This window comes from Alosa sapidissima, chromosome 20 (assembly GCF_018492685.1).
Source record: "Alosa sapidissima isolate fAloSap1 chromosome 20, fAloSap1.pri, whole genome shotgun sequence".
NCBI lineage: Eukaryota > Metazoa > Chordata > Actinopteri > Clupeiformes > Clupeidae > Alosa > Alosa sapidissima.
The window spans coordinates 7,349,990-7,369,642 of NC_055976.1; the positions used below are offsets into that span (position 1 = coordinate 7,349,990).

At 41.1% G+C, this 19,653-nt stretch overlaps 2 protein-coding genes and 1 long non-coding RNA gene across 7 annotated transcripts; 2 read left to right on the forward strand and 1 right to left on the reverse strand.

The window, feature by feature from the left end:
* The first annotated feature begins 5,829 nt into the window (after window positions 1-5,829).
* Window positions 5,830-6,597, forward strand: LOC121694568 (heat shock protein 30-like). The gene has a single exon (XM_042074772.1). The coding sequence runs from the start codon at window positions 5,948-5,950 to the stop codon at window positions 6,557-6,559; it is 612 nt and encodes a 203-aa protein (XP_041930706.1). The 5' UTR covers window positions 5,830-5,947; the 3' UTR covers window positions 6,560-6,597.
* A 136-nt stretch (window positions 6,598-6,733) lies between these two features.
* LOC121694570 lies at window positions 6,734-12,925 on the reverse strand. The gene is made up of 5 exons (XR_006025818.1): window positions 12,619-12,925; window positions 11,588-11,687; window positions 11,384-11,461; window positions 8,331-8,419; window positions 6,734-8,024 (listed from the first exon to the last, which is right to left on the reverse strand). It is a non-coding gene; the product is annotated as an uncharacterized LOC121694570 (long non-coding RNA).
* A 1,693-nt stretch (window positions 12,926-14,618) lies between these two features.
* Window positions 14,619-18,906, forward strand: LOC121694567 (signal-transducing adaptor protein 1-like). Of its 5 annotated transcripts, none has more exons than XM_042074769.1 (11): window positions 14,619-14,700; window positions 14,731-14,899; window positions 15,027-15,098; window positions 15,391-15,507; window positions 15,818-15,874; window positions 15,969-16,150; window positions 16,455-16,589; window positions 16,699-16,768; window positions 16,889-16,991; window positions 17,549-17,692; window positions 17,963-18,906. In XM_042074769.1, the coding sequence occupies exons 2-11, from the start codon at window positions 14,792-14,794 to the stop codon at window positions 18,298-18,300; spliced, it is 1,326 nt and encodes a 441-aa protein (XP_041930703.1). In that variant the 5' UTR covers window positions 14,619-14,700; window positions 14,731-14,791; the 3' UTR covers window positions 18,301-18,906. The 5 variants fall into 5 exon arrangements, 3 of the variants coding, with proteins under 3 accessions (XP_041930703.1, XP_041930705.1, XP_041930704.1); XM_042074771.1 differs by having other exon boundaries at window positions 18,154-18,906; XR_006025816.1 differs by lacking the exon at window positions 17,963-18,906 and having other exon boundaries at window positions 16,889-17,156; window positions 17,206-17,658.
* Window positions 18,907-19,653: the final 747 nt, after the last annotated feature.

Sequence of the window (19,653 nt, forward strand, 5' to 3'; positions counted from 1 at the left end):
TTCAATTGGTGTGTATAAGACGGGCTATATTTCTGCACAACTAATATTGGATCAACTGGTAACTGACCTGGGGCTGGTGTATGCTAGCTGGTGATGCTAGTTGCGCGTGTAAATCCTCACACCCCTAACCTTAAGAGCGCTTCTAACCGCTGACTCGACTCCCATACCATTGTGTGTTGACGTGGCGGGGGGGGGATTGTCGACGGGGAATGTCACTCTTGCCTGTCCTCAAAACTTGAGAGCCCTGAATAGGCATTATTTTATCGTTTTCCTTTGCACAATGTACTAAAAGAATTTGTCTTTATAATGTAAAATTACTTGCAAAACTTTGAGACATATCCAATCAGTTTGCATTCAATCCCCCCCACACAAACAATAATGTAACTTAAAAAAAAAAAAAAAAAGTAGGCTACCTAAATGTGCTTCCTTGTGCATTGCACTGCAAACTGTAAAATTGACAACATGACATTTGTTCACAAACAATGGCGTAAGGATTGTAGACTACTGATGTTTCCATTGGCATAAATACATGTTTCCCTTTTGAGACATAAATTATGATTCGGGAAATGCACCAAGTGACTGAAAACAACTGTAAGTGCCCAAATAAAAAGGCAACACAGCGCCACCTGCTGCTGCTCTACTTTTACTTTCCCACTTTACATTTAAGCTTACTGTGTTCGTCTCCTTGTGCCTTCTCATCTTGGCACTTTAAACGCAGTGCACGACGAAAAATGTATAAATATATTGGAGAAGAAAAGGCAGATGTCCAGATGTGCAGATGTGAATTTGGACCATGTGTCCAAATTCACACCCATTATTCTCTGTTGAATTGCTCGCTCACGGAGTATTTATCACACATAAATCACACAGATATCACGTGGAAGAGCAGAACCTGAGCTTCCCCATGATATTAGCGGCTAGGTGTTGTGATAGCGAGAAAATGAATGTTGGATATACATGCCATTTAATCTTCCATTGTGGACACAGCGCTTCGTCTATCTCCACACCCATTACTCTCGGTGATATATCTCACGAACACCTTGATCAAAAACATAGCAATACAGCAAACATACCATATATCAAAATAAACAGCAAACCTTAGCGAACACGAGGATATGAAGCATTCCTCTGTACAGTAAGCAGTTCCCGAGTAATCCGGTTTTGAAATTGCAGCAAACATTCTACATGTTATCCAACTTTGGCCTGAAATTGTAATATATTCTATAGCAGCCCAAAATAATGAACTTGCTTTCCGAATCAAAGAATCAAAAGTTGGTCATGGCATGCACGGATCAACTTTGCTTTTGAATAGATATTTCTACCAGCATGCTTCAAATGGCATGGATGCAGACACAAAGTATTTTTCCCTAATATAAAGGCTGACCTAAGATATATGCAAGCATGATCACATCATACTTTCCCAGATGGGTAGCCTAGACTGTCTTGAAAACGATACAGCCTATGAGCTCTTTTCCAAAGCTATAAATCAATTTTTGTAAACAATAATGTCATGTTTTTTAATTGTGTTTTTCAGGTAATATCAATAAAAGTGCAGTTGTGTTGTTTTGATTGAGTAAATAACAATTACCCAATTACAGTTTCGAAAACAAAATAATCATTTAAAAAAACGATTTATGAAAATGCACTAAAATGGAGGATATAGCGTTTTGGAGCCAAACTCTTCTTATGTGTCCTAATGTCCCCCCTCCCGTTTGGGCGTACCACCCCAAGATTTGCAATGGCCTCCCCTGGCCACCCCTGTCAAATTTTCTGCTGGTGCCACTGCACCCGAAATGGGCTGAGCGCCTATAGGGACATTTTAGATACTGACAATTTTTCTAACTTCATCTGTCCCCAGGACCTGATCATATAGAGGAGCGAGAGAGGGTTTATCCTCCGCTGGAGGAACTGAAAGCGGATGCGCATGTCCCTGACTTCAGCTCATACCGTACAAAAAGTCCATCGAGGAACCCAAACGTCATTTCGCCTAGTCAAAACTCTAATTCAAGATATCTATAATTACATTTTGACTAGGAAGAATGAAAGTTATAGATATCTCCAATTTCAGACATCTCTAATCAAAACTCATTCAAGATATCTATAACTTGTTAATAGATATCTACAATCAAATTATGACTATCCCTAACTAATTCCAGTTACAGATATCTACAACGTAATTTCGCCTAGTCAAAACTTAATTCAAGATATCTGAAAAGGAACATGTAGATATCTTGAATTGAGGTGAATTAAAGATATCTTCAACTGGAGTTATGACTAGTTGTACAGTCCAAAACGGAGGAGGCATATGAATCAATGTCCGTGTGGGAGTCTGTTACGTCCCTCTTCTACCCATAGGTGGCGTAGTTTCTATGTCCTTTTCGTGTGCTCTGCCTGTTTTCTGTTATTATCTTCAGGTGTGACCTGTGTGAGGGGTGGAGCTTCTCCCTTTATAGCCTACCTGTGCCTGGCGGTCTGCCTTTTGCCATTTGCGTTGGCCTTTTGCCAAGATCGGGTGGCCTTCACGCTCTCTAGGCCGTGTTGTAGTTTTTCTACTTTGTTTATTTTCCAGTTGTCCTTAAAATTCCTAATTATGTATTAATATTTTTGTTAATAAATACCCCTAGACTCGAGCCCCTTTGACTGTTTGTCAATTTGTATTGCATCTAGCGTGGCTGGCTGTAACAGAGTCATGGGTGTCTGAGTTGTGAACACTCTCCAGTCAGTGTTTTAAAAAAAAGCTGCTGAAGTGCCGAGTCAGCTCCCTCTGGCCACACTTTGTCTGTCCTGACTGTGGTTTCACACGTTTGATGAGTGCTGAATACTTGGGCCATAGAAACAATGAGAGGTGATCTGACTGTCCTAGGTGGGGGAGAGCGGCTTTGTAGGCATCAGCTTGTACTGTAAACACATACATGTTTGTGTAGGCATGTCTGAAATATTATCTCTTGTGGGGCATGATACATTTTGATGAAATTTGGGCAGTGCAGTTTTTAAATTTGAGTGGTTGGAATTAACCGCAATAATGAAGGGTGCCTCGGGATGCAGAGTTTGTTGTTAGTCGCTTTGGTTAAAAATGTGTCAGCCAAATGTAATGAAATGTAATGTTTACTGATAGCAGAATGCAGTTCTTGAATTTCCCCTTGGGGATCAATAAAGTATCTATCTATCTATCTATCTATCAATCTATCTATGTGGTATATAGGCTGCTGTTACTACAGTTGATGTAAACTCTCTGGGCAGATAGAAAGGTCTACACTTAACCATGAGATACTCTAGGTTCAGAAACCCATCTTACCGAGGAATAGATATCTACTCCGGGACATAATTTTGACATATTTTATGTATGTATGTATTTTTTATGTATTTATTCAGACATAAAAACAGCGGTCAATGTAAAATTGTATTTTATCCACATGAATGTACACCTTTTTACAAAGCTTATTACATTCTTTCAGGGGAAGAAATATGAAGATGTAAGGCGAGAAATAGCCTCAGAGACACGTGGGTGCACATCAGTGAAGACCTCTCCTGGACCACCAACACTGCATCACTGGCGAAGAGAGCTCAGCGCCGCCTGTACTTCCTGCGGAAACTCAGGCGAGCAAGTGCTCCACCAGCCATCATGACCACATTCTACCGAGGCACCATCGAGAGCATCCTCTCCAGCTGTATCGCTGTGTGGGGCGGAAGCTGCACTGAATACAACAGGAAAGCCCTGCAGCGCATAGTGAACACAGCTGGAAGGATTATTGGTGCTTCACTCCCCTCCCTGAAGGACATTTACACCACCCACCTCACCCGCAAGGCGACCAAAATTGTGAGTGATGCAAGTCACCCCGCTCACAATCTGTTTGATCTACTGCCCTCTGGGAAGAGGTACAGAAGCCTGCGCTCCCGCACTACCAGACTCACCAACAGCTTCATACACCAAGCCGTAAGGATGCTGAACTCTCTCCCTCCTCTCCCCCCTCCACCCTCAGCTACATAACATCCTGGACATTGGACCCAAAATGGCCGCCTGCACTACTCCACTTGCACACTTGTACACTTTACAACTGGTGTTGTTGTCCTGAAAACACAACACTTCTGCTGCTCTTACATAACTTGCACCACTATGCCACTTTCTTCTTACTTAGGTCAAACAGAACTACCCAAGCCTTTTATTGGCCTGAATTTGCACTAGTATTTTTATTGACTGTCTATGCACAATTTCAACCACATTTTGCTGCTCTTATTTTTTCATTATTATATGTGCCCTCTTATTTACTTATTTACTTACTTTTTTGTTTACTTGAATGTTATGTTTGTCTGTGGACCTAAATTGGTAAAATATGTCTTGTCTTCACCGTGGGATAGTGAGAAACGTAATTTCGATCTCTTTGTATGTCTGGAACATGTGAAGAAATTGACAATAAAGCTGACTTTGACTTCAAGCTATCCTCACTTGAAAGAGAGAACAGGCCCACAGCGCTTCTCAGGTGGATGAGAAGTAAGTTAGGCCTCTCTTGTTGATCGCGTGTGGACAAATAGAGTGAAGAGTCAAATGGCAATGATATTATTACAAACTCTTTTAATCTGACTCCATTTAATAATTTGTATCACCATTCAATTACCAAGTAACTATTTTATCAGCTATGGAAGAGCATGGCATGGCATACTACGAGAATTGAAGTATACGATTGGTAGGCAAATTAATTTATTAGGCATTAAGCCTTAAAGGTAAATGTAACCAATATCACTTTAGTTAGATGTACAAGTAAACTCACATGGTTTACTGTAACAAAGTAAAGTAACAAAGTAGCAAATGGTAACAAAGGAAACTTAACCAACTCACAGAGGTAAACTTACTGTAACAAGTTAACAAGTTAGAGATAACAGATACACCAGATAAAACAGCAAAAACCCAAATAGAGAAAGGGGTAGAGAGAAAGAGAGGGACAGAGAGAGGGGGAAGGAGAGAGAGAGGGGGAGAGTGAAGCCCAAGATCAAGATGAGAGCCCAGATGGCAAAGAAGAGACCGAGGAAAACAAGAGCCTCCACTTTTATCATTCACTTGGGCCACCCCCGACTCATCAGAGCCTTTGTTGTCTGAGGGGGATGGGTGTGGCCCAGGTGGATATCATAACTTTATGCTACAGTGTAGTTCTTAGTCTACAACTATGCACAGATACGTTAAATTGTAATGAAACCATGATCAGACTGTTTCCCACATTACAAGTATTAATTCAAGACCAAACATGAATGTATTATTCTCAACATAATTACATTGACAGTGATTTCAGAGGTAACCAATACTGTATGATAATTAGCTTGGCCTGGCACCCTGGGGGGTTAGGAATTTCGTTTGTGGGGGTAGTATGTGGCAGACCTCTGCAGCTTTGTTCTGAAATCTTGGCCTTGCAACTACAAAAGGCATTCTTTAGAAATGCAAAAGCTTTGGGCAAAAGACGGGGCTTACAAAACAATATCTGTGTGTGTTTACCATTATGATAAATATATTTCTTTATCAAAAATATAAACCCTTGATGAAATGTATGCATGTGTTAGGACACAGTTCAGTTTGCAAATTTCACTATGGCCGTACTTGTTTTTAGCCTGAGTATTTTTAAAATCACCTTCCTGAACGCATCACCTGTTCAATGATAAGTGTTCATAAACATGACATCAATTTCATCTAAATGCATCCTATGAGTTGGTGAACCAATATGCAAAGAATCCATATTGCTCACCACATCCAAATTTAGAATCTCTGTGACGTCATGCCCATGCTCCAGGGTGACACACAGTGGTAGATTTTGGCATTGACCAGAATACTCGGGAACTGCCTGGAAACTTCAAGAGGCGGTATATAAAGCAGTGAGAGCTCACCGTGCTGAAACCAAACAGACAAATCCAAGGCTACGCTACGAGTAGTAGACACAGCAAGAACTCCCGACTCTCACTGAAGATGTTGAGCCACGAATTCCAGCCCTCCCTCAGCCCCTTTGTGGACTTCTACTGGCCCGTCCGCAGTATCTGGCCTCAGGTCAGACCTCTGGACATTCACACAGATCTTATGCTGAGAAACATGGAAGGTATGCCAAACAGTCTGGAGCTCCTAAAGAAACTTCAGCACCACATCTTCCAGGACATTGACCAAATCCCAGCTTCAGAGGAGCTTCATCCACTTCCTTGCAACCTTGAGAAGAAGGGAGATGGTTTTGCTCTGACGCTGGACACTAAAGATTTTTCTCCTGAAGAGCTGTCAGTCAAACAGGTGGGCAACAAGCTACAAGTGAGCGGCAAATCTGAGAAGAGACACGAAGATGGAAAAGGCTCCTACTCCTACAGGGTCCAGGCCTTCAGGAGGGAGTTTGATCTCCCAGAAGGGGTGACTCCTGATGCTGTGACCTGCAGTTTAGCAGAGGGAAAGCTTCACATTGAAGCACCAGGAAAACAGACGCCTTCCATCTCTGAGAGGGTAGTGCCCATCAACTGCAAAACAGCGGATTCCACAGAACAGTTGGAGAAGATGACAAAAGAGGACAATGCCACAGGTCGGGAGAAAATCCAACAGTAAACACACTGCTGAAAAAGGAGACTATTCCTCTTTGAAGAAAAATGATGGACTTCAGTTTTATTCAGTTTCTTGCTGTGTTTCCAGACAAATGCAATGAATCTTTCCTAATATGAACAACCAATTTGTAATATGTTTTTTAAAATAGACAAATGATGTTATAATGATGTCAATTAATGCAATAGAATCAATTATTTTATTCAATAAAATCATAAAGATTTCCTAGTTTGTCTTCTCTTATTTAACAGAGTGTGCTAAACTTGAAATGCTAAAATTTCCAAGAAAGTCACAAGGCTTGATAAGTATATACAGGACTCACACAGTTCAACCAATGTCCATACTCAGTACAATATGAAGTCAAAAGACAATGCTTCAAGCACAAAACTGTGCATTTACGGAACTGATTTATCATTATTAGTGTGGTTCATTTCTGTAGGCAAAAGAGAAGTAAAATAACTTTTTTTTTTTTTTCAAATTTGGCTTTTAGTATTGTGATTCAATGTGGCCAAATAAAATAAATATGTTTTAATATGAACAACTAATATGCATAATGTTTTTTTTTACACTTAAAACATATATACACAGATATAACTTTCACTGACAATGACATGCTCAACACATGTAAGCAGGAATGGTGCTTTTAAAATCTGTCAAATGTTTTTGTTAATTAACTAAACTGACATATGGCCACTTAATATTTTTGTGTGGAGACTCGAATTTGAAACATGGTCTGCAAGCAAAAAAGTCTACTGTTGATTACTGTTAAAGACTGCATGGTACATACACATCTGTATTGAACATAATGTCCTGTACTACACTACACACTCAATGTTGAGACAGAGCACATTGAAACTCAGAGTTGCCCAAAAGTCACTGGTGGTTTGGCCTTATATGGGCTGTACGGGCTGTAATATTAGCATAAAATGAACAGAAAAAGATCATTAAATTGCAATTATTTGTAATTGATCATCAACCAACATTTTGAGTGTGTCAACTCGACTAGATAGGCTTACACTGAGAGAGTAGAACAAATGTAGCATTATGTTCTTAATGATCTATGAACAGGTTCATAAGACTCAGTCCATCAGTCCAACAGTCCAACAGCCCATCATGCTCTTGAGAACACACAAGAGGATCATGAATCTTACCTCCCAGTTGCTGCTTGATTTTCACTTCTCAGATAACCTATGCTGAATATTGCTATAGATGCAAGTCCACAAATGTAGACAAAAATACTGAAGAACTGAATCAGAAAACCAAATATAAAACAAAAACAAGACCTAAACACCTCCCAAATACTCACAAACACAAGCCTGACACACTCAAACACCAACCACACACACTGGAAGACCAGCCATATGACAGAAGAGAGGAACCACCACACACACATGACCACACCCTCCACCAGCAGCCAAAGCCATCGCAGAGGAGCCAAGAGGAGGTGGAGAGGACCTGGGGAGGCAGCAACCTGAAACAGAAACCACAGGGGGGGGGGGGGTGAAATGGGAGACATTTAGAAAGAAACCGAGTACACACATGCATGTACATTAGGGATGTGCCATATAGTATCGCTATTGATATATCCATAGACTTCCTCTACACACACACACACACACACACACACACACACACACACACACACACACACAGAACATGTCATAGTCATAATGTTCATACAAAATAAATGATTGTGTGAAGAAAGATTACTAGATGTGGGGAAATGAGTGAAAAGATTCTATAAAAATGTGGATATAAGAAAGGAGAAAAAGATCACCTTGTCTACTTGTTCAGGTTGAGAGGAGTCCATTAAAATCTGAGAATCTTGAAAACAATGTTCTCTTCCTTCTAGCTTTGCAGAGCAAGCTGTGCAGAGAGAGCATTTAAACAACTTGCATGCATAAATTTATGTACCAGATTAATACATTTTAACAACATTTTAACAGAATACCTCAATTTCTACAAGATTTATTGAAGTTTAAAATAATTTGACCAAAATAAGGAAAGACCAAGTGTGTGTGTGTGTGTGTGTGTGTGTGTGTGTGTGTGTGTGTGTACATGTGTGTGTGTGTGTGTGTGTGTTTGTGTGTAACAGTTCAGTCCAATGGTGTAGCAGATAGTGTGCTGCATGCTGTGTGTAGGTTGCTTCCTTGCTAGTTTGCTTGCTTGCTATTCTGCTTTTAGCCACCGCCACTGGCTAGTCTCGTTAGATTCAAAAAGACGAGCAAAGCCTCCTCTGCCAGTACACAGCCTCTCCACCACCAAGACTTCTACTGTGCCTCCTTGCGTCCACACATAGCAACTGGGTACTTCACAGTCCCAGGCTGAACTGTAGGGGATCTCGGAGCAGCAGTGAGGCCCATCGGTGTACGGAGTCAATCTGGCGCCCATCAACCACTGTCCCAGCTATGGGTAAATAGCTCCACTGCCTTGTGGATGTCTTTGGTACGGCTAAGGCTATGGGAGAAAAACCCAGACAGAAAATCTCCAACCTTGTGTTGGGAGCACACATTCCAGGGTTCTGCTATGGGACCAAACAGCCCCCTGCAACCACGCCCATATGAAATTTGTCTTGAGTCTCAGCTCTTGCCACTGGAGCCTGTTGAGTGTGGCCAAGGCAGAGAAAGGAACTGCCCCCCCGCATTCACTTTAAATCTACCTACTCATTGCACAGGCTTGCCTCAACCCCCAACCCCCGTCCACGACCCCATCCTCACCTCCCTTTAATGAAAACAGCATCCCTCTTCGGCAGCTTCCCATGCAACTGAGCAGTCCTATTTAGAACTTGCACTGCTCACCCCTCAATGGGTAAGGGTCTAGAAAAGGTGACCTAAACATTGCCTGTTCCTCTAAACCTGGGCGGCAGACTGCAGCCGTCAAGGCATCCTCTCCTGCAGTCGGAAAACTAGAAGAAAATATGCACTGCTTATGAACCTGGCTACCTGGAATGTTCGTATACCCTCCTAGACTCCTAGACTGAGACAAACAGACCTCACAGTTGGGCTGCCCTCATGAGCTCAACAAATACAGCATTGATATTGTAGCATTGTTGGAGATGATGCTTCATCTTTGCAGGTGAAGACTCACTCACAGAGATGGGTGCAGGTTACACCGTCCTCCCCAAGGACGCATGAAGACTATGGAGCCGGCTTAACAATAAGAGGTAGACTACTAAACAACATCCCAGAGTCCCCCCCAAGCCATTAACGAACGACTAAACAACATCCCAGAGTCCCCCCAAGGCATTAACAAACGACTTATGACCTGGCGCATTACCCTTATGAAAGGCCGCTTTGCCACTCTCCTGACTGCCTGACCTATGCTCCTACCCTGGATGCAGCACTCCCCAGAATCCCCCTCTCTGACAAAATCATCCTTATGGGTGATTTTAATGCCAGAGTAGGTACAAATGCCCAGCTCTGGAGAGGAATTATTGAACACCAAGGTGTCAGCAAGCTCAGCAGCAACAGCCTCAGACTGTCTTTATGCACAGTTTTACAAATAAAAAACCAGTACAAAACTTCATGGATGCATCCTCGATCCAAACATTGGCACTTGCTGGACTACATCATCACCAGACAACGAGACCAAAGTGATGTCCATAAACCCGAGCCCTGCGTGGTGCTGAGTGCTGGACAGATCACCGGCTAATCAGATCTAAGTTCTGTATGAAAATTCTTTCTTCACAAAAGGAACAGCTACCCAGAAAACAACTAAACTGCAGGGCCCTGAATTCACAGGACTTCACAGCGCAATTCCAGAAAAGGCTGGCAGAGGGACTAGTTTACCTGGAGAACAATAACTTCCAGGATGGCATCTTTGATGCAGATGTAGAGTGGAAAAAGCTGAACTCTCTAGCAGGCTGATGCTGAGACAATTGGCTTCTCACAATGGAGTCAACAGGATTAGTTTAACGACAACTCTGATGACATAAAAGAAGAGCTACTGGAGACCAAAGGGAAAGCTCACTCTGCTCTTCTTTCCAACCCTCAGTCCACAACCAATCTTTACCACTAGAAAACTATACAAGCTGAGACTCAAAGACAACTTAGGCACATGAAGGATGCCTGGCGGGTCAGGAAAGCAGCAGAAATTCAATGCTATGCAGACACCAACAACAATCATGCCTTTTATAACACACTGAAATCAGTGTATGGTCCACAACTATGTAACCTCACCCCACTACGGTCAGAAAATGGTCTGATACTTTTCAAAAACAAACAGTAAATCCTTCAGCGCTGGGCAGAGCACTTCAGTTCTCTTCTCAATAAAGCAAACACAACCACTCCACCTGTTATGGAAGCACTGCCACACTTCCCACCAGCCACCATCCTTGATGCACTTCCAAGCTTTTCAGAGGTCCTCTCAGCAGTGACAAGCCTAAAGATCAACAAAAGCTCAGACACGGATGGACTTCGTGCTGAGCTCTTAAAACACAGAGGATACTTATTGGCAAGACAATTCTACAAGTTAATATGAAACAGTTGGCAAAGCGAAACCATCACTCAGGACTGGAAAGACTGTAACATTGTCACCATCTACAAGAAGAAAGGGGACAAATCTGTGTGTGGCAACAGCCATGGCATATCCCTTGTCTCTGGAGCTGGAAATGCCCTGTCCAAGATAATGCGGTCCCGTCTCATAACCCACATCGCTGAAGACATTCCTTCTACATGATGCAGAATCCTGGACAGCATCCCTGGACATTCACCCCACCCCCAATCAGAGACATTGTCATCTTCGCTCACAGTGGACTGCCTAACGTGTGTGTGTGTGTGTGTGTGTGTGTGTCTGTGAGAGAGACAGATAGAGAGAGAGAGAGAGACTCACAGGTCTCAGGATGAGTGGAGTCTGTCAAAACTTGAAAATCTTGAAGAGCCTGTTCTGTTCTTTGTAGCCGAAACATAGCTTTTCAGAGGGAGAATGTAAACATGTTATAATGCATTACATAATTTACTGTAACAGTATGATAAACATTTGAAAAACAACAACAAAATAACACCATGAGAGAAAGATAGAGAGAGAGAGACTCACCGTATGCAGAAATGAACATCAGGAGTAAAATGACTAGAATAATTCCGGGTTCTTGTCTCCCCAGCCATACTGCTGAAAGTTGGCATATGTTCTTTGTAGGCTAAATACAAAATTAACATCAGTGAATTCACTCACATATGTAATCACTGGACAAACACCATTTTGCTTAAAAACATTCAACATGGTTAATTTTACAATTTTGTAATGGTCTACATAGTTATGTATTAAAGCATACAGGTCTATAGGCCTAAAAGAAAAATGGAAAAGAAAAATCCAAATAAGATATCTTCTTTGTTTAGCATTTCTAACAATTAGACAATTAAGCTCAGTTTATCATCAATAAAAAATGTTGAGCATTTTCTTGTATTTCTTAAATTCAATTCCTTAGAAACAGCTTCACTCATGCCTCAGCCTAAATCCAATTTACGTCCAACTTAAGATCTTAAGATTTCAGATATTTTTTCTCTCACTGCACTGATCTGTCTTTGTCTGAAATAAGTTCAGACCCACTTGATTGGCGTATAAATGCCAATGCCACCTGACATTTGTGATTGTGATCAATTTAAGGTCACAGCGAAATAACTCCAGCTTTTCTTGTGCTTCTCCGGTTATTCTCAAACTGGAGAAGACAATTTCTTGAATTGACCTATTTCTCCAGTAGGGGAGACTGGGTATGGTTGTAACACTTTTTTCTTCAGCACCCGTCTCTTAATTTTTGAGCTACAATCCTGTAACCTTTTTTCAAAATAGACTACCCACATTTGTGTAGCCTACTTCAGATATAACCAACTCAAATGTACACATTTCTGCAAGAAACTTATAGACCTGATTTGATCTAGAATACAAGGTGGTCCTTTGTTACAACATACCCCACTATCGGGGTGGTTTGTAACACAGCCTACGGCAAAACTTTCCTGAATACACTTCCCATGATACAAGTCACACGACAGTAGCCGTGAAGAGAGAAGTGTGAGAAAAAAAACTAGACCAGGTTTCAAGGCAAGCTTCGTTCACCGAAACACGTAGCCTACCTTAGCATTTCCACTTTGTCGATATGCTTCTAAAATATTCGTCAGTCTGAAGTCTTTCACAATGTCTGTCCTGTCTGGACAATGTCTTCTACAATCCGGACAGGCATATATTTCACTATTCCTCAGCGCATTTATACAGCGAAGACAGAAACTGTGTCCGCAAGGATAATGGTGAGGATCGTTTAAAAGATCCAAGCATATATTACAATTCAATTCCGACTCAATATTGGCCATAACTGACCACAAACCCAAAGAAAAGTGGAATGAAAACAAATAAGTCCAATTAAAAGCGAAACTAAAACAAGCTGTCGTATAGGCTAGGCAAATCGAGAGCGCGACCAATAGCAGGTGCACGTTACAAGTAGCCGACAGTCCTAGGCAAGGCAACGACTTCCTTACTCTGGGGCAAAAATAAATTGGGTTCTGTAAAGTGATATGTGTACGACTGTTTCATATTGCTGCATAGCCTACATATCAGCGCTAGTGTACGCACATAATACCCAATTATTTTGTTAACACACGTTGAAGTCACGCAACAGTTTGTGAACACTGGGTGAATATCTAAACCGTTAAAACGGATTTAACATTAGCCTAAAATAGCCAGGTGATTTATTGATATACAGTAGCATAGGCCTACTGTGCAAACGGTTTTGTGTCGAGGAACGTGTAAAACAATTAGGCCTAGCCTACTGTTAAAATTAATTAAGCGTAGGCCTATGCTTTTAAAATTATATGAATAGTTTTTGGTTATTATCAGTCAGCAACCTACAAAGTCAATTTTAAAAGAATGTTTGGAAATCTAAATAGACACTGGTAGCCTATAAAATAATTTTGTTTACACAAATTCTTAAAACTGTTGCACAGTACAGTATTTACAATGTGACCATCATGACACTATCTGGATGAAGCCAGGAACACACAACACTTGCCTTGCCCTACCAGCTGGTCTTCTGTCTTGGTGCAGGATGTGTATGCAGGTCAGCCTGGATGACACTGAAGACCTAGCTAGGGCACCCTGGAAGTAAGCTGCAAGGTGCCCTGACATGTTAAATGGGTATCCATAGGCTATACATTAAAAGTGACAAGGTTTAAAGGAACCATATGTAAGAAATGTATTTCAATTAATCATAAAATGGCCCTGATATGTCACTAGACATTAAGAAATCATGTTCATTTCAAATACTTATCACTGACAACAGTAGTCCTGTCAGGATATTGTCATTTAAAAAGTGAAGTTGCAGCCCTCAACTGATGTTGATGTTGTCATGTTGTGTTTTGGCCTGATGCGCCACCCTCCACCTATCTACTAATCACGAAGTCAGTAGTGTTTCGGCATCCGGGGTCTGCCAGTCAGGGGGGAGAGGTAGGGGATACACTGCTCTACAGTAGTTTGAAAGTGATTGCAGTACCAGTTTTGGCCACAATCTTACATACGGTTCCTTTAAATATCTATTCTTTTTTTGTAATGGGACTTGAAGTCGGAAGGAACATGGGGGGTGAATCTAATGCATTTTTTTTACTTTTTAGGCATTTTTATGGTCAGACTACCAGTCACCTCCTCATCATGTGTTTCTTCTGCAAACGGTAATTGGAGGTCTAATTATAAACCTGACACCTGCAACTGATATTGATAGTTCTGTTCTGAAGGGCTTCATACAATTGCATATTGCCTGTAATTGTGATTGGGTTTAGCAGATAGTGTCTTTCTCTAACCAAATTACACTACCTCTCTGTTTTGGTACACTAATTGGGATTAAGCATCCTATGGTAGATCTCTATCATAAACCTCAGTAAGTCATTTGACATCTTTCATCAAATTCTAGATGGGATTCAATGGTAAAGTTTGACTCTATGAAAATTAGTAATAGGTAGAGGTTTTTCAATAACCAAGGAACAGTAACCAAGCAGTGCATTCCTTCCTTGGAGGAAAAAAAGTGCCAGTACAAAGGTACTCACTGGTACTTTGGCCTTGATAAACACTTCCTCATACAGCCCAACAAATCAATCAGGGAAGAAAGATACTCCGAACATATGACCGAACAATAACCAATCTAGAGTCCAAAGAGTAAACATCACTGCAAAGTAAAATATCACAGTAAAGTAAACCAGGAGGGAAAAGAACAAGTGAGTAAGTCTCTCTCACCAAACTCTTGTAACCGAGCCAGTCAGAGAGATGAGCAAGACTCTACCATTCCGAGTGATCGGAAAGCGCAGGGAGACTATCACAGCCCTGCCACTGTACTACAGTGGTCAGATGCAGAAGAAATGCAAAGGAGAGAAGGTGAGTTTAAACTGCAGGATCACAGTAATCTGTCTGTCAGTTTGACATGGCTTGGTAATGTGTGCTACTGTGCTTGAGAAACACCAGATCAGCTGAAGAGGTTGGGGACTTTATTTGGTCTTCACAGGTGTTCCAAATGTACCATGGAGAGTTGCGTGGCTCCACCATGTTCTTTTACACGGATGAGAAACAGGAAACGGTGAATTCTTCATGCACAAACCACATTCAAACACACACAAGACAAACCACACTCAAACACACAGAGAACACACAAACACACAGAGAACACACAGAGAACACACAAACATAATGGCACTTCCATTACTGTTCTCTCTCTGCATGGTCACCTGATTCTCTAATCACTGATTTACTACTTGGTCTGACTTACACACATTGTTGTAAATATATTATTGCATTGTACACACTTCTCAATTTTCAACCTCGATTGTCACACATTTTCACACTCTAACTGAGCTACTACTGTTTTCCAGTACTGTGAGAGGCTGGAGCTACACAACCTGAAATCCATGGAGTCAATTTCCTCCTACTCAGAGAGCACTGCCCCTATTTACACACTCAGGTTCCCCAAGCAGGAAGTACAACTTCAGGTCAGTCATAGAAGCTGTAAATGACAGTGGCTATCTTCTTCAGAACAGAAATAATCTGATTCCTAATGATGAATGGTAGCCTGGGAAAAATCCAGACGTACTTCCGGCAAATTCGAGATTCGCTCTACGACTGAGAAGGGTCTGGTTTCAACCGGGCTAGATGAATGGTGCAAAATGTGCACTTCTTTTTTATTGTTTACACAGTACAACTTTATTTGTAGTGTGCTTGAGTCTGACTGTCTGTTATTGTTCGTTTACAGAAATGGTTGTGTTTGTGTTTGAGTGACTGTATGTATCTGTGTGTACTCAGATGGATAATCCGGACACAGGAGAGTTGTGGAGAGGCTTTATCTTGACCGTGGCTAAAGTGAGTTTGCACTCATTCAGCAGTCACACATCTAAATAAGCAACACATCCAGTGTCCCACCGCTGTCTTGATATCTATGTGTGCCGTGTTATAGCTGGAGGTCCCACGGCAAATGCAGCTCCTGCCTGGCCAGGTCATGAGGCTGGAGGAGATGCGGACCGCAGAGGAACAGCGGCGGGCCTTAGAGTCCTCCTGCCCGACCCCTACAGATGCGTCAGCGTCCCACTCAAACAGCTCAGAAAGCGCATATGATGCCACTCTGTCCATAATTCCCTCGTGAGTTTGATAACTTTTGTTGAGCTGGGTTTCAATGGTTCATCAAAGCCACACGATGATACTTGTTGTGAATACATTTGCAAGTCTTCTCAGAGTAAGTACTAGTATGGGGTTTGTGCAAATGTGTGTGTGTGTGTGTGAGTGTGAGAGAGAGAGAGAGATTACATGCTTTGCCCATTCCATAATGACTTATGTATGTCAGAGATGTGAATATATGGCATTATTTGTGAGGTTGTGTTTCCACATGTGTATAGGAGGAAGGAGTGTGCTATGAGGTGCCTAATCACTGATCACATGTCTCTAGTTGTTTTCTGTCAGTGCTACGTGAAGAGGCAGAGAAGCTACTGGAACAGAACCCAGAGCATGGCAGCATCATCCTAAGGCCAGCAACTGACAACAAACAACATTTCTCCATCACAACAAGACAAATCTTTCCCAGGTACACACAGTCACAATCACACAGACACAGACACAGACAGACACTCCACTTTGCCTAATAATATTTATTTGTTATTTTTTGTTAACCCTGCCTTTATGGTTGTTCGCAGTGGTCCAGTTATTAGAAACTACAAGATCACGTCCAGTGAATCTGGCTATACTATTCAACTGGATAATCCTGTAAGTCTGCAAGACCCACCCTGGTACCATGGAGTGAAACCCCCACCATTGTTGTCTTTGCCTGTACACTTATAAATTACTAATTTATTACCATCTTGTCATGTTTGATATTTTTGTCAGGTAACTGTCCAAACCCTGAATGAAGTGGTGGATCACTTCTTGGAGAAAACAGCCTATCAACTAAAGCCTTTTACAATGCCCCAGGCCTACGACACTCGCATAAGTGAGCTTATACATACACTTGTACACTAGGGATGTGCCATATAGGTGAGCTCTATACACTTGTACATTAGGGATGTGCTATATGTGAGCTCTATACACTTGTAAATTAGGGATGTGCCATATAGGTGAGCTCTATACACTTGTACATTAGGGATGTGCTATATAGGTGAGCTCATACATACACTTGTACATTAAGGATGTGCCATATACTGTAGGTGAGCTCTATACACTTGTACATTAGAGATGTGCTATATAGGTGAGCTCTATACACTTGTACATTAGGGATGTGCCATATACTGTAGGTGAGCTCATACATACACTTGTCATGTTGTATCGCATATTGTATCGCTATTGATATACCTGTAGAACTCCTCCCTATGAAGAATTTGCCATAGTGTGATATTAATGATATAATTAATGACATGTTTTACACACACACACACACACACACACACACACACACACACAGAACAGGACCACCTTACAGTCATAATGTGCATACGAGTGATTGTTTGTGTGACAGTACATAACTGTGGATGTATCTGTAACCTGTGTCAGAGCTGCCTCCACCTCCACTAGCTCCGAAGCCTAAGGTCATTCCCAAAGCCAGGGTGCCGCCCACCATCCACACACAGCCACCGCCTGACACCATGCCCCCCACACGTCCACTGCCCACACTACCAGCAAATAAGAACAACTCCGGTAAGCCCTTATGAAACCCAATCAGATTTCATCATTGAGAGGAACACTTTGCTGCCATGTTGTGAACCTAGCATGCACTCAGATGGCTGTAGTTCTGCCTGTGGTCATGGGAGGCTTTGTTGCCTGTTGTTTGCTTATTCAGTTGGTCATTAAAGGTGCAGTCAGCGATTGTGCATGACGTCGCATATGTTCATGTTTATATTTAAATTTCTTAGGAGATGCTTTTGTCAAAAACAACATACATTATATTTTAACCAAGTTTGTCTCCAGTTTTCGGAGCCTGGGCTGCCTACAGAACTCTGAGTTTTCTTACAGTGTACGCATGGGATGGGCAACAAGTGGATCGTGAGGAGATGTTGAATGTGATAAAAAAAAATGTTATGGGCTTGAAATTGTGTATGATCACTGCACCTTTAAATATACTAGTGAGATCTCTAAAGTGCTGGTCACATGTTTTACAGACTCATTATGCAGCTGGAGCTATGTTGCTGAAAGACCCTTGTCTAACTGATTTTATTGTCCTGAACAGACCTAAAAAAGAGGAATTACAAACCAGCCTCTGCATACTATTAACACACACGCACACGCACACACACACACACACTTAACCTGATGCCATTTACCACAATTATGGAATGTTGAGGATGAGGAAAGTTGATTGAGGCTAAAATGTCAGTATTGCTGTGCCATATGACCTATATCATAGTGAAATGTTCATGCCCTGATAACAATACAGATCACAACTTTGCCCAATTTCTGTAAATTCAATGACCAACTGCATGGAGAAGCCCATGTCCTATACCATGTTTTACTATACACTTGACCAGCATAGCTTAAAATGCAGCGTGAATGTAGGCCTATTTCAGCAACCTTTTTAGCAATTCTTTTTTTCAAATGAATTTGATTAATTCATGTAGATTTTTACTGTCTTAGTGGCGAAGATTATTTCTGCACCCTGTGCATTTGCAAAATCACAATTATGTTACCATATCATCAATATCATAATACCTGTGATGATATAGTGGAAAATGCTCTTTTTATTATGGGGTGTAATTTCTCACAATATACTGTACATGGCACAGCCCTGACTGGTAATTGTAAATAGCTGTAAACTTTTGTTAGATTGCATTGCTTAGCTTTTTATATTTAGAAGAATGTTCACATAGAATGGAAATGTTATAGAATTATAGTCAATAAAACTTAAGTAAAACGTCTCTGTTTCTGTATTTTTTGAGACATTGATATCCATGGGGTCTTGGGCAAACTCCATGATATTTCCATGGCAACGCCACCATGCTGGTGGAGTGTTAGTTTAGGCCTAATAGGCTGTATTGTAATATGCTATTATGTATGAAATATGTTTATCTCAATTTATCAATAAGTGTCCACAAAATTCACCAAATCATTAAAGGGTTATTTTTAATTATTTTCTTCTGAGGTGAGAATTTCTAGCAGCGCCCTTGGGTAGAACCCAGGGATGGATAGTATTTATGATGGCTACATGTATTTAAAATATGTATTTCAAATAGAAAATAGTGTTTTGTCATTTGTATTGGGTTGAGGAAAATGGCTGGGTGTGTACTTTTGTAGTTTAAAATATAGCCAAATATTTTTGGTGAATGTAGTCTCTACGTAGCATATTATATAACATTTATAAAATAATAAAATAGACAATGATTAAAATGTAACTTATTACTCTTCCTGCGTAACTTGCCCAACACTAAATATGATAAGCGTTAAGTTTCTGTGTATATGAGCAATATTACTTTTGAATGCTAGTTAAGCCATGCTACAGTTGAGCTTACAATTTTGTGGAGACTTCATGTGACCTATATAGGGTCCTTTGAGCAACAGGATTAAGATCCCTGTTATGATTGTTGAACTTTCCTTAAGGATTTTCCACTGAATTTTGAATTCAACGTATTTACTTCAGTGTATTTGCTTACAAGTAGTATTGTCCT